The sequence below is a fragment of the Dermacentor andersoni genome, chromosome 5 (assembly GCF_023375885.2).
Source record: "Dermacentor andersoni chromosome 5, qqDerAnde1_hic_scaffold, whole genome shotgun sequence".
In the NCBI taxonomy this organism is placed as follows: Eukaryota; Metazoa; Arthropoda; class Arachnida; order Ixodida; family Ixodidae; genus Dermacentor; species Dermacentor andersoni.
The window spans coordinates 144,258,735-144,277,224 of record NC_092818.1 but is presented as its reverse complement, the minus strand read 5'-3'; the positions used below and the strand labels follow the sequence as shown (position 1 = coordinate 144,277,224).

The following is an 18,490-nucleotide window of genomic DNA, read 5'->3' as shown; positions in this document are numbered from 1 at the left end:
TCTAAGCTCTCATCTGCTCTCTACGTCGTGACCAGCTTCCCACACTGCACACACACACTTTTTTCCAGTTTGACAATCCTAATGCTAATGCATTGAAAAATGGATGTCACATGACACATTCCATACAGCAGATAATGCAGACAGTGTGAAGGAATGTTTAACTTAAGCATCATCACCTGGCTATTTGATGTCCACTACAGGACAAAAGTCTTTCTGCATGCAGAGTTTCTCCAACATCGCGTCACCCATCATCATCCCAAGCCTGCAAATTTCCTAATCTCATTACATCAACCAATACTCTACACTCTTTGCCTGCATTTCCCTTTGACACAAATCCAGTTTCTCAGCCCACTAGTCATATGCTCTATGCATTATAAGATCAGCCCAATTCAACTGCTTCCCACTAACCTCAACAAGATTGCCATCTACCCTCATTTGCTTTTTAATCTATGTCGACTTCCAGTCTCGAATTATTACACCGTTCATAGTACGTTCTATCACTTGGTGTGCAGCCATCGGCTTCTCAAATGTATTTGTCTCCGATGTGTTTCAGACGAAACATTGCACCGTTTAGAGGTTTAAAAAGGTGGTCAAATCACATTACGCCTGACACAAACAACAAAAGGAACACATCAAGATGCGAGGATACGACAAGACCACAACTTTTATTTGCAAACAGGACATTTATCTGTCAATATGTACAAGGTGTAGAGAACCATCACGCAAAAAATACATGGCATTCTGCATTTGGTCAGGGATCATTCACTCGGTCTTGCCCACTCTCCTTCTCACTTCATTCACTTGTGTGGCCACTGCAGTGTCGTACACAAATAAAATTTTCCAGTACTCACACATGTGGAAAGGAACACACTTCTAGGCCTGCCGCACTGTGCCAATATCTCATGCAAGAGGCACTGTGCAACCAAATATGCAAGTACATAAAAAAAAAGAAAGAAAAAAGGTAGGCTTTGACATCACTATTCGAGGCTGCCTGATCAAATACTTGCCTGTAAACAAGTTTTTAAAAAGTTTGAGCAGCAGCTACCAACATGAGCACATAGCACAAAGAAAAAGAAGTGCGTACAAAACAATACAAACAATTTCATCTGTGCCCCTATACAAAGTTCGGTAAAGTAAGCCCAACGTAACAAGTGGTCCAATACACCTTAGCTTAAATGAGCACGAGAAATGTGAATGTTCCTGCGAGAGTTTCTACAGCACCAATGAGTACTATTTCACCGGCTTTTGCAAAATATGACACGAGGTCAACTTTGACAGCTTGCTTTCTGGCTGCCAATTATTGAGTATACTAGCTCACTAGCATCCGCCAATCTAAGATTATCAGCAAACAACTGCACCAGATTCTGCCAATTACACTTTCATTAAAGAGTGCTAGCTCACCGGCTTCAATCAAGTCACAATCACCTATTCAAATGGAAGCCTAGAAACGTCAAAAATCATATTCTACAGTTCTGTCTGCCAATTCGACTGTAACACCAAGCTGCAATGCTGCTCAATAACTTTGTGTAGCGTAACTCCTCATTTACAAGCTAGATGTAAGGTGATATAGGTGACCTCCAGCAAATCCATTTCTGCACAATGAAAAAATGAAGAAGTCATAAATATCCATTTGCTGGTGGCTTCTACAGCTAACACCATGAACGAAGAAAAGAAAATGAACTTCTCACTTTCGTAGGGCTCCCAATCTTCTCTCCAATGTGACGTTTCCAAGCACATTGAACAAACGGCATCGAAGATGCTTCTAAAGAAACTAGTGCCAAGACTGTTTCATGGAAACATTCTCCTGCTGCTGCACTCTCCAATGAGTACACTGCAGCCTTACTTTCCAGTCTCGTTAAATAATAACTCTGGCAATATATGTACAAAACCACAAATTAAAAAAAAATTAAGGAACCCTTCCCAACAGTTTCCTCCTGGCTGCTGATGTGCCGTAGACAGTGAGTGACGAGTCCATAAATTAGAGTGCAGTGTTTTGTGATCCTTCAAAGCTCGGTGTGTTGGCCATCCTCAGGTTGCTCAGGTGTTGGCTCCACAGGTTCGAAGGGAACAGCACCTTCCCCTTCTATAAAAGCATAGAGCAAGAGGCAATATCAGTGCACATTCCACGAAACAGTACGATTTGCTCTGTACCTGAGATGTTTCTTTACTCAACGAAAATTTTTTATGTAACGGAAGGGAAAGTTACAGGACAAAAGTTGTGCACATGTTACTGTGCAACATACAGTAGAATCTCATTCATACATTTTAGAAAAAACGCACGAAAAAAATGTACTAATTGGGAAAATGTAAGACCTAAAGGCACTACAAAAATTGGCAGGTTCAACTGTAGTTGACGTCTATGTAACGTGAATCATTACACTGTGTGCCACTGCGTATGGTGTGTAGTTGTGTAATCTTAAGTTTCCGAGATGTAGTGCAAAGCGTTCACTCTTGTTTCGACAGAGTGTTCGTGGTCATTGAGTGAGATCAGTTCATGTTTGCCCGAGTGCGTGTGACACCAATAAAACTATGAATCTTACGTCGTGTAGATGTCTCTTTCCTATCACCAACTATGCTATGCTTTTCTAGCAAAACTGGAACATTTTTTTTTTTTTTGAGGACGAATATTCATATTTTTACACTTTTGCTTTTAATTTGTGGGCGCCATCTATGAAGGCTGTAGGCATTAAGTCACAGCTTCCAGCGTGCAGGCACATTGCCACAGTGTCCAAGATTTACAGTGCAACATGACGCAACACGTGCAAATCCCAGAAGCCGTGAGCCACGCCGATGCATTGCTCTTGGCACAATTTGCACCACATGCTCCGATGCTCGTTCAGAAGAGTATAGGCTTGGGCTGGTTGGTAAAACAGTTACACTGGAAGCATAGCATGCAAAGGACGATCCACAAAGACTAGACAGGACAAGCGCTAAACGAAAAAAATGCGCTTGTCCTGTCTTTGTGGATCATCCTTTGCGCGCTATGCTTCCAGTGTCCGATGCTCATAACTGCCCTATTATGACCCGACCTTCTTGCAATTTGTTTACAAGTGCTTACTGACAAGATACTAGTATCCACCAGGAGTGTCCTGGGAATTTGCGAAATTACTTTTACTACTGGTGAAATTAATTTAACACCTCGAATTAACAAAACACGTGATTTAACAATGTTTTTTTGCTGCAAGTACAACTCCGTTGAGGTTCGGCTGTATATTATACAAGTACAAGATGTTGATATTTTCTTTTCCCCAGCTTAAATGTGAATGCGATTGTGGAACTATTTTCAGGAGCACTGTAGTGCACGTGCTTTGCCTCCCATAGCATTCTCTTCATCGCCACAAAATTGTTCGCAAGTGTAAGCATCACTTGTTCTCAGTTCCCTCTTGCAATCACTTTTTCCATTGCCAGCCTATAACAGTGACAAACTGCAATTTAGACATAAGAAAATGTCACAACTAAGCTCTCATTATGCTCATGCAGATCTCCTCAAGACATGGCTCAGACACACAAAGAAGACAGTATCGGCACATTAGTGTGGACTCCATAAGCGACAAATTCAGAAAGGATGCACTTACACTTTGCTCACTCGTGAGTTTCTTTGTCAGGGTGAAGAAAGCTACAAGAAACTCACAGCAGTCTTTTCTTTTTTCTTTTTAGTTCTACAACAGCTGTGTTGCACCTTCTTTTGCACAGTGTTTATTCCACTGTTTCTAAGTGCTTCAAGAAGTGCCAACTGGGCCAACTTTCCATGGCTCTTACCTGTTGCCGGCTGTTCCATTGGCACTGGACCCTCGGGCATCTCAACATCGGCCACAACCTCTTCCTCAGCCTCTTTTGCAGGTTCTAGAAGAGGCAAACTAGGTGAAACTTCTGAACAACATGCAAGATGAGCAGTAATTATACTGCAGCAACATTACACCAAGTACAAGACCTCGCAAGTGTGCGCAGCTTCTAGTAAAACTAGTAAAGCTTGTATATCAAGGCTGATGCTGACCTTACACGGAGAACAGATCTTGTTGCAGAAGGCGGTGCACTCATTCAATAGAATTCAACGTGTTCAGTGAGCCATGGTAAGTCTAGTTTTCTTTCAGAAGTTCAGCTGCTCAAGCTGTTAATTATCTTTAATGTTAAAGATGATGACACTACATGGAAACTTCAAGAGCAAAATAAGGATGCCTTCCCACAAAGCTAACATTGCGATGAAACCCAATGTCGCTGTTTTCCCACCAGTACAGTTTGGACATCACTGCTTCTGAAAAAGGCTTATTAAATCATCGGTAGTAAACAATATTGTATATTGTGTACAATATACAGTAGAACCTTGTTCATATGTTTTGGAAAAACACGAGATATAATGTACTAAGTGGGAAAACATGCGATCCAAAGTCACTAAATGATTTGGCAAACTCTACTACAGCTGACATCTTCATAATGTGAAACGTTGCAGGGATCGTTAAAAGTGTGAGACGCTGCTGTGCACCGAGCTGGCAAGGTTTGAGCAGCTCCAGATCCAAGCTGTCATTTTTGCAGCTTTCACAAGTTTATGCATGCACTCCTTGGATTTGGTCATGGGTCAGCAGCTTTTTCAGGTAGTACATTTTAGCAGGAAGTTTTGACATGCCCACTTGGCGAGAATCATTGTAGCAGAAGGTGCTGACATGCATCAAGCTGGTGGGGTCTGAGCAACGCGAGATCCGCTGTGTTTCTTTCCTATCGATTGGCATATTGAGATGGTGATGGGAAAGCGAGATGAAATCGGGATCGTGGGCGATGCAGGAATACGATGCCACCAAAGGAAAACATGACGCTCCCTTCACACCGCCTGCAGCATGGAACGGCGATGCATCTCGGTTATCGCCTTTTAGATGCGTGCAGTACACTTTCTAGCACTATCCCACATGTGCTGTGAAAGAGATGCTTATCACAATAGGACTGGCAGCGACAGTTGTGAATGCGGCATTTGACAACAGATTTGCTGGTATTGGAAAAGGAAACCGAGTGCACGGTGGCATTTTCATGTGATATGGGCAGAGGGGTACTGCGAGGAAGCTGTCATGGCGGGCCCCTAGTCGCACCTTTTAACATGACAGCATGGCGGGCCCCGTGCCGCAGAAAATCTGGCGTCGGCGTCCCACCTCCAGCGTCGACCATCGTTTCAGCAAAAATCATTTCAAACCATGCATACCCAACCAAGCAGGCCCTACATGTAGCGCAAGGTAGTTACTGAACGAATTTAATTTCTCAAGGTAAAATACGTCAGATAAATCGTAAAGCACGACTTACACAAAACCTACAGACATGATAGCAGCGGATTGTAATTTGAACATATGAGAAAACATAATTCTGTTACGCAAAAACTCAAAACATAAACCCCTTTTCCAGCGTTTTTACTATCCATAGAGCGGCCATGCCGTCAGAGATTTGAGCGCACCAGCATGCGCAAATCTCAAAGGCCATAAAGCGGTGTGGCTGGTTCCTCGCAACACCTCCAGATGGTGCTCGCCTCCGCCCCAACGTAATCAGGAAAGAAACAATTTATGATAACACAAACGGAAGCTCATTACTTTTCGAAGCAAGATCAGGATGCGAACACGCACCTATAAAGCGAGATACAAGAAGAAAGAAGAAGCATGTGCTTGCTGCAGTAAAGCTAGAGAAACGATGGAGCATGTTTTATTAGAATGTGAAGATATCTGCCCAGCAGGCGATTTAGGCACCACTGGCCTCTTTGAAGCCCTTGGGTTCAGCGAGAGCAGGGGGAAAGTAAACATGTCCGCAATAGAGATTAATAAGAGGCGATTGGAAGATTGGTGGAAGAAAAGCAGGGAAACGACAAAATACGGATACTTACAAAGTTCACAATAGGGGGTCAGAAAATTTGGTTATGGGAATTCATCATGTTTTTCTTTTCTTTTTCTTATTTTTTCTTTTTTAACCTAGGTAGGACATTAGGCAGTATAAGAGCAAGAGCTTGGTGGTGCAACCCACTGCCCCGTTCCAAAGGGGACGCTCATAACATCCATCCATCCGTCCATCCATCCTGGCCCATGCAAGAATCCGCGTTTCTACCAGAAAGCTCACATTCGTGCATCCCAGTAAACATCACGGTTACATAAGCTGCAGTTGCCGGGAGGCGTGAGAAGCAGTCTGGGATCTTTTTTTTTTTTTTATCACGTTCCACTCTTGAAGGCAAAGCTTAAACATCCTCCAAATTTATTTATTTTTTACATGGGAAATTGCAGCTACAAAACGTATCATACAATTGCTGTTTGGCAATGTATTGAATTTTGGTGCCCGCGTTTTTCTGAAAGTATTAAGCAGCAAAAGAGAAGCTAACTGCATTGGGCAATTTCTTGTATTTTTGATTGCAAAAGCTGGCACTGAGAAATCGTACGAACAGTAACATATCATCGAGGTTCTACTGTAGTCGTCATGGTCAATTGTACAGCCCATCGATATGCAAAAATAAGTGGCTAGAATGGTACAAAATTTGCTGAAGGAATGCAAGGTGACGGTAGTACAACCCTAATTTCTACAAAACAAAGTATTGTATTTACACGACTGTAGGTCGACCTATTCTTTAAAATTTGCATGGGGGGTGTTGATAGTTGATGGAAGTGCCGCAATTCCATTTGCGGCGGCCCCCTCAAAACATCGCCGCTTGCGCAGAGTATCGATAGTTCATGGAAGAGCAGACACCGCTGACGTGTTCGACTTGACTCAGTCAAGTTGACTGCCGGCTACGTGCTACTTCCATGCTTCCTCAGTCGTCACGAGTGCTCCAGAGAGCTGCCATCCTTTATGCCGAAGAAACAAATCGCTGCGCAGCTGGCTGCAAGTTCGATGTTTCTGAATGGGTGGCGCGAGAGTGGCAACTGCAGCGAAGCAAAATTTTCCCCTGTGACAGCAAGCGAAGAATTTCCCACGGGCCAAAGTCAGGACGCTTTCCGGAGCTGTAGGCCACGCTTGTGGCGTACGTCGCTGAAATGCGTGATCGGTCCCTGCCAGTGAAGTGCGCCATGGTCATGAAACAAGCCCGGATCTCCGCCTTTTAAGGACCTGCTCCGCCGTGAGTACAATGAGTGGCTGGTGGCAGAAGACTGAACTTACACCAACCGGACCTGTCAAAATAGTCTCCCTGACAGGAGCGTGTGGTTGGGTGCATTCAGCGCGGGTTGCTGTTCCACAAGATGTCATGGTGTGGTCGTTTGCCAAATGTGGAATTTCGCTGGACAATGACGCGATGTGGGACCGTAGCAGCGATGAAGATGGCAGCACTAGTGAGCATGATGGCATAAGTGAACACAAGTTGTCCAGCGACCATGCCAACTACTAATAAATTTTCGTTATGGAATGCGCACTTGGGTATGCTCTTTTTTTTTTTTTCTTTCCCTGTCACACGCGATCTGGGGGGGCCAACTTACATTCGAGTGGACTTACAATCGTGTAAATACGGTATGTGAGCTGTCAATATGGTCAAGACTCACCTGGTGTTTCGGGCTTTTTGGTAGTTTGCTTTGGCGGTGGTGCACGCTGGGCCTTGTTCAGCAGGTATTTGGTCTCACGGTCCAAAAGCTGGATCTTTTCGAAGATCATTCGCAGGGTCACCTTGGGTGCCTCGTGTAGTGGAGTCTGTTCCTGTATCCTCACTTGCTCCACTTGCCAGTCCTGTTGGAGGAAGACAAAAAGCTCAAGCCAAAATACTGTTGCATACTAGCAGTTAGGACTACTCCATAATAACTGCGATGTCTAGGCTAAATTGCTGCGTCACTTATGAAAATTCTGGTAGAGCCTCAACTAGACTAATCGGCAGCTAGAGGATTGGGATGCCACATCAGCGGCAGAATGAGTGCTGCGAAAAGGTGACCAGCAACGTCTACATTATTTTCCCACTTCTTAGCAAATGGGTCTTGGAAGCCATCTTGCATGGCTCACCAGATGCCACCAGTCTAAGAGACCAATAAAAAGTGGCCAAGAGATTGTTCCACAAAGAGAAAAATCTGCATTTTCCAGGCAACATCACTGCAGAATGTGTGTGTTTTGATTTATACTGAACGGCAAAGTACTGCATACAAACGTGGTGCTGAACAATATACACTGTGAAATGGCATGTTTGTTCAATATTGTAATGTGAATGAGAAAGCAGCACAGCTGGAAGAGCCATTTATAGGAACTCATCAATTTCTAGACGCAGACAACACATTCACTAAACTGAAACACAATGGCTGGGCTGTTCACATCATAGGTAATTTTTTACCCATGTTATTTGTGTACAGCAACAGCATGACCCACAGCAACCTATCCCACTTAGCGAAGAGTCGAGTATCGATTGTGGAAGAAAATTTCTGCAAGAACTTTCAAAGACAAATCTTATTCGCACATCCTGCTATGAACTTTGAATGCCAGTAACAAAAGCATGCGTGTCAGTTTTGTTTCTGTGTTGTAGCTAAGTGTTTTCTTTTGCTACCAGGAAGGAGCACTGAATGTGATGGCAATGCCCATGCAATACTAATGTACCTATGACACCTGATGCCTATGTCATTTTCTGAACATGCAATCAGCTTGCTGTTAGGACATAGAATGAATAAAAAAAACATTAGAAGTTATTTTTTCTACAATTCTGCCCTAAACTGTTAAAAGGATCTGTTCAAAACAAAAGCTTTTGTTGTCAACAGGTATGTAGGTAGATGCCTTACTTACACGAAGTGACAACATGACAAAAATGCTATGACAATAAACTGTGAATACAAAACCTATTTACCTTGGTTTCATTGATGATCCTGGACAGCGTTTCAATCTCAACAGGAGTGAAAACCTGGTCCTGGAGGCCAGTGATGGCGGACAGATAAACCTCGCTAGCATTCAACATGTTGTTCAGAGCAACGAAGGCTCCCGGTCGCTCTCGGTGTTCTTGCACACGGTCGAACAGGTCCTTGACAAGCCGTGTCAAACCAGACAGCTTTTCCTTGAAGGTCTACGTAAAAAAAAAAATAAGTGCTTATATTCAGCTAAGTACACACAATACATGCGTTCAAATAATTCTTGATGCCACATTTTAAAACTGACACTTTGTGATGATTACGTTGCATGCAAAATGCACAAAATACCTTAAGTTTCCTTGTCAGCAAAGTATGCAAGCACATCTCCATAATACAAGCTGAAGGCTTGTCGATAAAGAAGGCGTTGACAAAAAGAAGATATTTTTCACTTAAATATTATTTGCTGCTTTGCAAGTTATCTTTGACATGAAGCTTATGAAAACTTGCCCAATAACTTCTGTCACTCTCTAGCAAAATATGTGCCAGTGCAGTTTCTCACAATCACATTATTATACCAATTCTAATTCATGCACATCATTTAGCAGGGATTACACACTCTAAAACTGGAAGCAGTGCCACTCCACCTTGGCTCATTTTACAAGTTCTCTACATGCACTCCAATTACATATTAAAGCCTCAATACCATCCAAATGAAGTGCTTAAGGTGCAGAGCAATCCTTCATTAAATGGTCGTGCTGTTAAGATGAATTAGTGCAAGTTTCACCATTCCGTTTAACAAACTCGCCATCCTACAACACCACAAGCATCACCCTTCTTGCTGTGCTCGTAACATGATAGGTACTGCAACACATGTAGCATTGCTTCAATAACTGAAATTCGACATAGTAGGTGCCTGCTTGCCTTGGTCTCAGCATTATCTGATTCATATTCGAGCCAGTCAGAGCCTTCGGTCAGTTTGGCAATGATGTTCTGGCGCTCCTCTTCAGTTGAGGCCTTCTCGTACTCATCACTGTACATCTTGTCCTTTGTCTCATGCAGGAATGACTCCAAAGCATTCCTTGCATGGTCCCTGGCAAGCTTTGCCCTGTCCTTGCTGTCCAAATCAGAGAGCCTGTAAATCAATAGTTATCGAATACAGCTTCATAAAATTGCATCTTTCGTTTTGAAACAAGCATACATTTGGGCATTTTTGTTTGTTACTTTCGTTTCAATAACCACAGAATGAAAAAAACTTGGTGACAGTCTGTTATATGCCATATGAAAATGACGGGTCTGACGGCAATGACAGTGAGCAACTGTGCGCTAATTGTGGCTGCATGTAATCCACAAGGAAAAAGAAAAAAGAAAGGGCAGCAGAGCCAACAAGTTGGAATCTACACACAGCGAAGCTTTGTGTGAGTGCAAAAAGAGTGATTCTCATATGTCATATTCTCAATATGTTTTGCATATTTAGATAGCCATAACAATTTTTAAGGATATGTACATGTAATTATATGTGAACTAATGTTCTTCAAAGTGTGCTGCTGATTGTGTGCTGCATCTGAAGGTACTAAATGATTGTAATAAAATGTGTAGTACATATCCCACAAACGGTGTGCGCTCATGGCAAATTAAAAAAAAAAAGGTTAGCCCAGGGCAGGCCTTGCACTGGACGAGAATCATGACCACTTTGACCTCAACACGCCCCCATGTGCTTTTGTTCGCTGTAATATTGTTGCGTGTTATGTAGTGTTCATTGTTCCATTCATCACAAGTGGTCACACAGGCTTGTGCATCTCAATAAGCTCAACAGCACTTGTGTGCTTTGCATACTGAAGATGCACAAAACCATGATCGCAACACCTCTTCTGACTTGTCACCTAAGTGCCCTAAAGCTGTTCGAAGGTGTTTTGTGGCTAGCAAGGTTAGCAAAGTATATGGCCACGATGTGCAATAACTGAACACAACGAACTCGAATCATAGCTGTGTACACGCAGCTTGAAAGCAGGATACAAAACAGTGCAATTTGTTCTGTCCACTTACTTCTTCACGGATTCAGCAAGCTGCTCAGCAGTGAATTCTGTCCGGTCCACGAGAGTCATACGAATGGTCACCGGTTCTTTCACTGTGACCAGTTTCGTAGTCTTGGTAGTTTCATTGCTGGCAGCCTCTCCTCCCAAGCTCCTCTGTTCAGCCTGCACACATTTACAAAATGTGCACAGCAATCATTAAAGGGACACTAAAGGCAAATATTAAGTTAAGCTAAAGTGACAGACAAGTGCTCAAGAATCTCTAAAGCGTCAATATTATCGTGAACAGAGCCCTAATAATCGAGAAATTAAGGTAAATGCAGGACATGATTAGACAGTCCCCTGGGACAGTCAAATACTTGCCTGATGACAGTTAAGTTCTGTCACTAGTACTCAACCACTCGATGCAAAAGACATCCTTGTATTGCATTATAAGATGAAATAAAAGCTACTTGTCCAGTTCTATTTCATCTTTAGAAAATGGAACACATTGAAATTACCCTTGACAACGACGCGGGCGGTCGAGAAGTTTCATTTTCGCTCGACTCCGTGCCGCCCACGCTTTCGCATTTCAGTCATATTGTTATCGCGTAGTGCTGTGCTGGTTTTGCAGGTTCGTGAAACTTGCACAAACTGCAAGTAGCAAAGAATTCAACTTCCATGTGATGCCGCGACATGCCCGAACGGTCCATGCCAATTGGCAAAAAAGCAGTTGCACCGGCGAATCCTTCGCTCCAAGTTGACCCGGTACTGCAGTCTGTCGGGTGCCGTTTTACTCACAGACAGCAGCAAAGGGTGGTGATTGTGTATGTAATTTCACCACTCTCCAGTTCGGATGGCGGGAGATTTGAATTTTAAGAAAGATATTCAGACCCTTCACATGCAATTTTTTCATAAACTAAGCCTTCACGTGGCATGAAACAAGAGGTGCGAGGTTTCTGGAGTGGTATTTGAAGAGTCATTTATTGTCTTTAATGTCCCTTTAAATTGAATTGAATTCTGGCGTTTTATGTGCCAAAAACTCGATCTGATTATGAGGCATGCTGTGGTGGGAGACTCCGGATTAATTTTGGCCACCATGGAAATCTTTAACGTGCCCTCAATGCATGGGATTTGGATGCTTTTGCATTTCAGCCCCACTGATATGCAGCCGCGGCGGCTGGGATTTGATCCCGCGACCTCGTGCTTAGCAGTGCAACACCACAGACACTAAGCCACTGCGGCGGGCAGCAAACATTCAATGAGCAGGTGTGCAAGCTTCAAAACAATCAAAAGACAGCACAATGTCACAAATGGGAAAGGAAATTACTGAACACAGACAAAGCAAAAATATTGCCACACTTTAGTGATGGTGAAGAACCAAAAACTGCCCATAAGTGTGAGTCAATAATCCAATTCATTAGGTAGGCGAACTTGAGCCCAGAAAGACAAGCAACACTAGAATCACAATAGTAGCAAGCACATTTGTTAGTCAGCAAATCTAATTTAATAGGTTGAGTTCACAAACTATTTATACATTTCTCACCACACAGTTATTATTAGTCACTGGTGCTTGCATACATTCGTGAATGTACACCGCCACTCCCATATACACAATTCGATTACGCAAGTCTCTCACTATAGAATTGACAACAACGTTCACCAGGTACAGTAGGCACGTATTGCACCAAACCATAACTTGACGACAGTGATAATCCAGTGAAAAGTAGTCACCAGTAAAAAGTAAAATAATGTATGTGCGGCATTATGTGAAACACTAGATTAAAGAGGTCCTGAACCACTCCTTGGGCTTGGCAAAAAAGTCTGGAGATAGCATACGCTGCTGTGAACATCTAAGACCAGTTTTGCTGTCGTATACGGCGGGTGGCGCTCGCAAGCAGAGCGCTAAGTCCCTTTTCTTTCAAACGTTCCCTTTTTAAAAGAATACTGCTCCTCATTGTCTTCTGGACATTTTATTTTGTAATAAAGCGGATTCCGATACACGGCTGGCATTGGCCAATAGCTGACGTCTATCAAGAAGGGTGTTTGGATCAGTGCGCTTCTTCCTACTGTTACTGTGCATATTTATTGACGAAATTCAATAAGCAGGCTGAAGTAAGCGAAAATGTGCTTTCGAATTTAATAATAATTATGTACTTCCAAAAGAAGCTGACTATCATCTGCTCATGTACGCTTGGCCGCGGCCGCCCATGTAGAACTTTGGCCACCCTGGTTATTGGTGTTATAGCCAGCGAGTCTCGCTAATTTCAACTAGTTTTGAACGCTCAACTAGCCTCGAACCATGCGAAATTTGAAGGGCCCCTCACCAGGCCATATAAATCATTTCTGTTATATGCTGGAAGTTGTTCAGGAGAGCATTCTACAAGAAAAAAATTTTTAAATTGGTTCATTAATAACTGCAATAAATATTTCAGTGCCACGAACCCATGATTTCAAGAGGCAAGCTTCACCACCAACATAGACATTTTTTACAATTGCCCCGTCTAGCCTCCACAAGCGAGATTCCTTCCCTGCGTTCTCTCATATCGGAGCTCGAGGATTGCGTGACGCATATGTTACACGCCCAGCCTTCTTTTTCTTTCCCTCATTTTTTGCTGTGCAGCGCACTTCCACTTACGGTGTCACGTGCAAGCTGTTGCGTTTGTCTTGTTTCGCGCAGTGCAGGATTGTGCGCGCTGTGCACGAGAACACCTGACTAGCGGTATAAGTCAGTGCAACACGAATACCAACCCAGACACAAACAGATCATGGAGCATGATCGCGCACTGGAGCACAGTAGAAAATGGCATAGTTTCAGTGTCTATGTGCGCGACTGAACAACAAGGAAACAAGCAGATGAAATGGAAGTACATCTCTCTTGCTACGGTACGAAGTAAAACAAACACACAGACATTCAGTTTGCGTGTTCTATTATTTCTCTAAACATTAATTCGCCTATTGAAGCAACAGATTACACAAATAAATGTTGTTGCGTTAAATAAATCTCGAAGTCATGTGTCATTCTGAGCGATGTCACAGCATATACATGTATGTAGGCGTACTTGTGCATACATGTTACCCCTCCAGCAGGGAGCGTGGCACCCACGAAGATAAGGGCAAACGGCATTTGGTTTGAAATTTCAGCTCTTTCTACGGCATATAGCCATGCAATACTTATCAGACACGATTGTTAGTGCACTTGTCAGTTCAATATGGCCAGCCCTGGTGAGGGACCCTTTAAGGTTAGACCACATGCACGCTTGTCAGCGCACACTTACTCCTGGCCACTCCTCGTTAGACGCCATGGCGGACTAATTGATAGCACTTCAAAAATGCACAAGTTGGGATGTGGCTACATCCATCGGTCAAGCTGGTGATGGACAAAGCCAGTCCGCACCATGTAGCATGGTCTGACTGTAGTATACACACGCGAGCATGCACTCAAGCCCTGTAATGCACAAAGCAAACGCTGCACGTATGCACTACAGTTGCATGTAGCTGGGGCCTTCTATGCAGCGTAGCTACTGCAGCCGCCGTGGTGTGCTGCCACAAGTCCACTGGCTAAGCGCATTGCGGCTCGCTGAGGACAAACGTTTATGGGTTACTTTTGGAGCGTCGCAGGTGCCAAAATCGGAAGTACTCGCATCTACATTCAAATCCAAAAGCAAATCTGAACTGTGCGCCATGGTGACACTTAGAAGGCAGAGCGTTGTGAGCATGCCCTGCTCCGCAGTAGCCTTTGCAGCGCAAGGCATTGAAGAAGGAATGGGAGCACAGCTAAGAGGGTGCTTGATTGCCAATAACTCTGCTTCTACTGAACAGATTGAAGTACTTTTTACAGCAAAGTATTGTTGAAATAGCCTATTTTAACTTCAAATACATTTCTCCTCTTCGATAAAAAGTGGTTCAATGCCCCTTTAAGCAGCATGCATGCAAGGTTGGCTTAAAAGATTTTGTAATTTTACCACAGCACTAACACATGCCTTTTTCTTTCATTTCACAAGCAAGAAGTTTCTTTTTGAACTGCCTTTTCCCTACAATGTTCTCGTTTCACTACAGGTGATTCACTTTAATCTGCTCCGCTTAAGACTCTTGCAACTCTAGAATTTTTCACCAGCAGCAAGTTTAAGCTTTGCAATATCTTCATTGCCTCAGGAGTATAGTACCACCACTGCATTCACTGAGGGAATAATTAACCTTACATTTCAAATCTTTACATGCTGCAATAATCCTCCAGCCATCTAATCACAAAAGAGAACTATAAGGAACTAGCAATAATTCAAATTGCTTTCAAACCAAAACATTAATTCAAACTTTAAAATATGGATTATGTATGTTTTATGTGCCCTTTAAAGCTACTTAACTGAAAAAAGTCAAACAAGGGTTTCACTTATGTAGATATAGACCTATCTTGGCTTTCTGGGACCAAGAAAGACCCCTCCCAAAAAAGTGGGGGCTTTTCAATTGAATGGACATGAATATGGCATGGAAAGCCAAGACATCTACACTTTACATTCATGCTGTTGTGTACCTTGATGGTACCAATAATTATCTTTGTGACCATGTTTGATTCAACTCTGGATATTTCAAACTTCTGGCAAACGAAAAACATTTAAAAAGAGATAAATAAAATCTGTTGTTTCTAGAAGTTTAGGCAAGGCAACTGTACGGTATCTGAGAATCCTAGAGTATTTTTCACTGTGGAATTTAAAGGGAACAGCATGAGTCTACGATGCAGCAAAAGATTAATCTGACAAAAGACCTCTCTAATACCCTTAAAAGTTCATCTCGAATTTCAGCCATCAGTGAAATGACATCCTGATCTTAAAATTTTTATATGTGTTGCTATTGAATGAACCATGTAGTCTATTGAATCTATTGAAGTCTATTGTAGTGAATGAACCAGTATTCAAAAAATGCTATGAATAAAATAAAAACGAAAATTCACCGATGATTACGATACTTGCCGATGCGAAATTTGAGCACAGCTGCATAGGCATTTCCATTTCGCGATATATTGCCTGGCGCAGACGATCTGTCTCGTGCGTCACACTGCAAACGGAGCAAAGTGTGGCGCGGTTGCCTCGCTAATCATGACGCATGGGCGCAATTCACAGCAGCCACTGCAGACAGACCTCTGCTCAGGCAGCGCTTTGTTTCCATACAGACAATGCGCACTATTCTGGCGGCATTTCGTAGCCATCATCGCCGGAAAGTCCGCCATGTATGGCACTAAGCTTTTCTTACACTTTTGCCATACCCTCCTCCTCCACTTTTTGCCGCATGGTTCTGCTGCACCTTCCACCTGCGCTTTCCTCTTCGCACTCTCTTTGCTATCCCAGTCTTTCATCTTCCACTGCGCTCTGCGTTCGCTCTCATGTTTTACTGTGCTTGTTCGCTCGGTTACGAAGTAGGACCCCGACGGTCACTGCAGGAACGGGAGCCTCAGAGCTGTGCTTTAAAATAAGGAACTAAATTAACTGCTACTGCAAGATGTGCCTCACAGCCAAGGAAATCCAGCATCAATCTAGGTAGTACTGCTCACACAACAGGGCACAAGAATAAGCTCCAGACGAATGCGACACACCTAGTACCTTACCTGGGTTCTGTTTTCATTGTCATGGCTGGCAGTGGTATTGTCCTGGGCCTGCACAGTATTATTGTCAGCTTCCTGGCCACTCTCCTCCTGCACAAAATGAAGTTCTGACATGCTTAAAACGAGTCAATACAAGACAACACGTGCAGCATCTGCTTATGACACAGTGTTCTGAAACAATATAGTACCTTTAGCATATTCAAATATCCACATTAGTTGTCTCTAGTGTTTGGCCATCATTAATCTTGTACAGTACTACTATAACCCTAATCTTTTAAATACGAAACAGCAACTATTAAAAGGTGAAGTTGCAGCAGTGACTTGCACTGTTTACATCGGCTAGATTCTAGCGATATGGGTCCAAAAGAGTCCAAGACTGGGTATGACTGATTTCCTAATGCCTCTTGACAGCCTAATAGGCCAAATTGCAAAAGATTTGCTACCCTCCCAGAAAAGGCAAGCTACAAAAGACAATGACTTGAGTTTTGTATCAAGACATCCAGACCTTTTAAAAGCCTAAATAGTGTTTTGCAAGTACAAAAAGCATTTAAGTAGTTTGTGTTAATCTCTATATTCAGTGCTCACAAGGACTTGCACTGCTTCCCCACTGTGGCCACTGGTGGCATCTTGCTTGACCAATTTTGCAATGAACATTCACACAAACTTAGTGTGTTCTGTTGCATGCAGTAAGCATGTTCTGTATGGGTAATATTCATCACTTTATTTTATTTGCATATAGCACACAATGCTAACGGTAGTTACTGAAACAAACATATTCAGTTAAGGATGTGTGATATGAGGAAACAGTTATGTTATGACAGACAAGTAGTTTGCACCAGTACAACTGTCTTTCATGATAGCTAGTCCTCAATTACTCACCTTTGTGGGTTCATCTGAACTTCCAGAAAACAGTTTCCCCAAGGTGCTTCCTAGCCGTGACAATGTTGACTCCTCAGCTGGAGGAACCACTTCCTCCACGGTCTTCTCAAAGGTTGCCTCGGCCTGTCATCCCCAAAGCAGACCAAACCAATAAATGTTGGTTTCACCAACAGACAAGCCCATTCACAAAGTTATTTTTGAAATAAAACGATGAAACAATGAAATGAAGCCACTCAGGGTACAGTGATTACCAGTAAAAAGGTTATTTAATGTGACAAGTAACTCATTCAACTTAAACTGGCCAAAGAGGAGGGTCACTTGACAAAGTCATATTTAGGAGTCCTTCCGAAGGAATTGGAGAAACACCAAAATGTTGGGTTAAATTTAATAAGGCTGCAGCTTCATGAAGTCGCCCCCGATGGTGAAAGAGACTCCACCATCGAGTTAGGTAAATTTAATTAATCCGATATGATTGGTGTCTCTTTAATTAGTGCAATTTCAAATGTTTCTCAACTAGACTGGTTTCAGACAAATGTGTACATTCAAATCAATTAGTACTATGTAGCAGCGTATATCCTCTCACATGAATATGCATGCTTGACTGTCAAACCTTCTCAGTCTTAAAACAGGCATGCCAAGTCGTTGTCAAAGACACATAATGACGCAATAAAAGACGTCAAAAAAATTGTGCATTGCGAAGACGTAAAGGAACACACCTCAAAAAGAAGCGACACAACCACACAACTATACTGACCTCTGTCACTTAATTCTTTATGTGTTCATTGTGCCTGTTTTTTTATGGTGCAAGAATTATTTCTGGCCTACAGTACTATCAAAAGTCAAGTGTTAAGTACTGGTTGTTCTACTCTAGGCTCTCAAGGTAGCTGACATAATTAGGCCCACGGGGACATAAACACTTCATAACTGCACATCAACAGTCAAGTGCAACACATTACCCAAGTGTCATCGCACTTACGCTCACATTAGTTGCAGAAAATATGCAATAATTCCAGGCAAACGGCAAGCGTAAAAAAGTTATACTGAAATATATAACACACGCCTTGTGCAGAGAAATATGCAGTGCAGCAGCATCTCTCCTCGGATCAACAGCATGAAGCCATGATCTTCAGATAGCAGGTGCATCTTACTTTATAACACCATTTTCTAAAATACAAACCTTACTGGCAACATTAATGCAAGCATGCGCTGTGAAAGCTTGGTTGCTGAAGAACAAGCAGAATTTAAGT

The 18,490-nt window shown here is 42.7% G+C and overlaps 1 protein-coding gene across 5 annotated transcripts in view; it reads right to left on the bottom strand.

Annotated features, from left to right (window-relative positions):
- Window positions 1-646: 646 nt before the first annotated feature.
- The window catches only part of Grp170 (hypoxia up-regulated Grp170 co-chaperone protein), a 38,724-nt gene continuing 20,880 nt past the window's right edge, over window positions 647-18,490 (bottom strand). For all 5 annotated transcript variants that reach the window (XM_050178803.3, XM_050178805.3, XM_050178804.3 and 2 more), the window contains 8 exons: window positions 17,244-17,366; window positions 16,368-16,454; window positions 10,803-10,954; window positions 9,681-9,891; window positions 8,762-8,974; window positions 7,488-7,668; window positions 3,760-3,843; window positions 647-2,083 (listed from right to left, as the gene is read on the bottom strand). In XM_050178803.3, coding sequence (XP_050034760.1) covers window positions 2,004-2,083; window positions 3,760-3,843; window positions 7,488-7,668; window positions 8,762-8,974; window positions 9,681-9,891; window positions 10,803-10,954; window positions 16,368-16,454; window positions 17,244-17,366 — 1,131 coding nt within the window. In that variant the 3' untranslated portion in view covers window positions 647-2,003. The remainder of the gene's footprint in view (window positions 2,084-3,759; window positions 3,844-7,487; window positions 7,669-8,761; window positions 8,975-9,680; window positions 9,892-10,802; window positions 10,955-16,367; window positions 16,455-17,243; window positions 17,367-18,490) is intronic.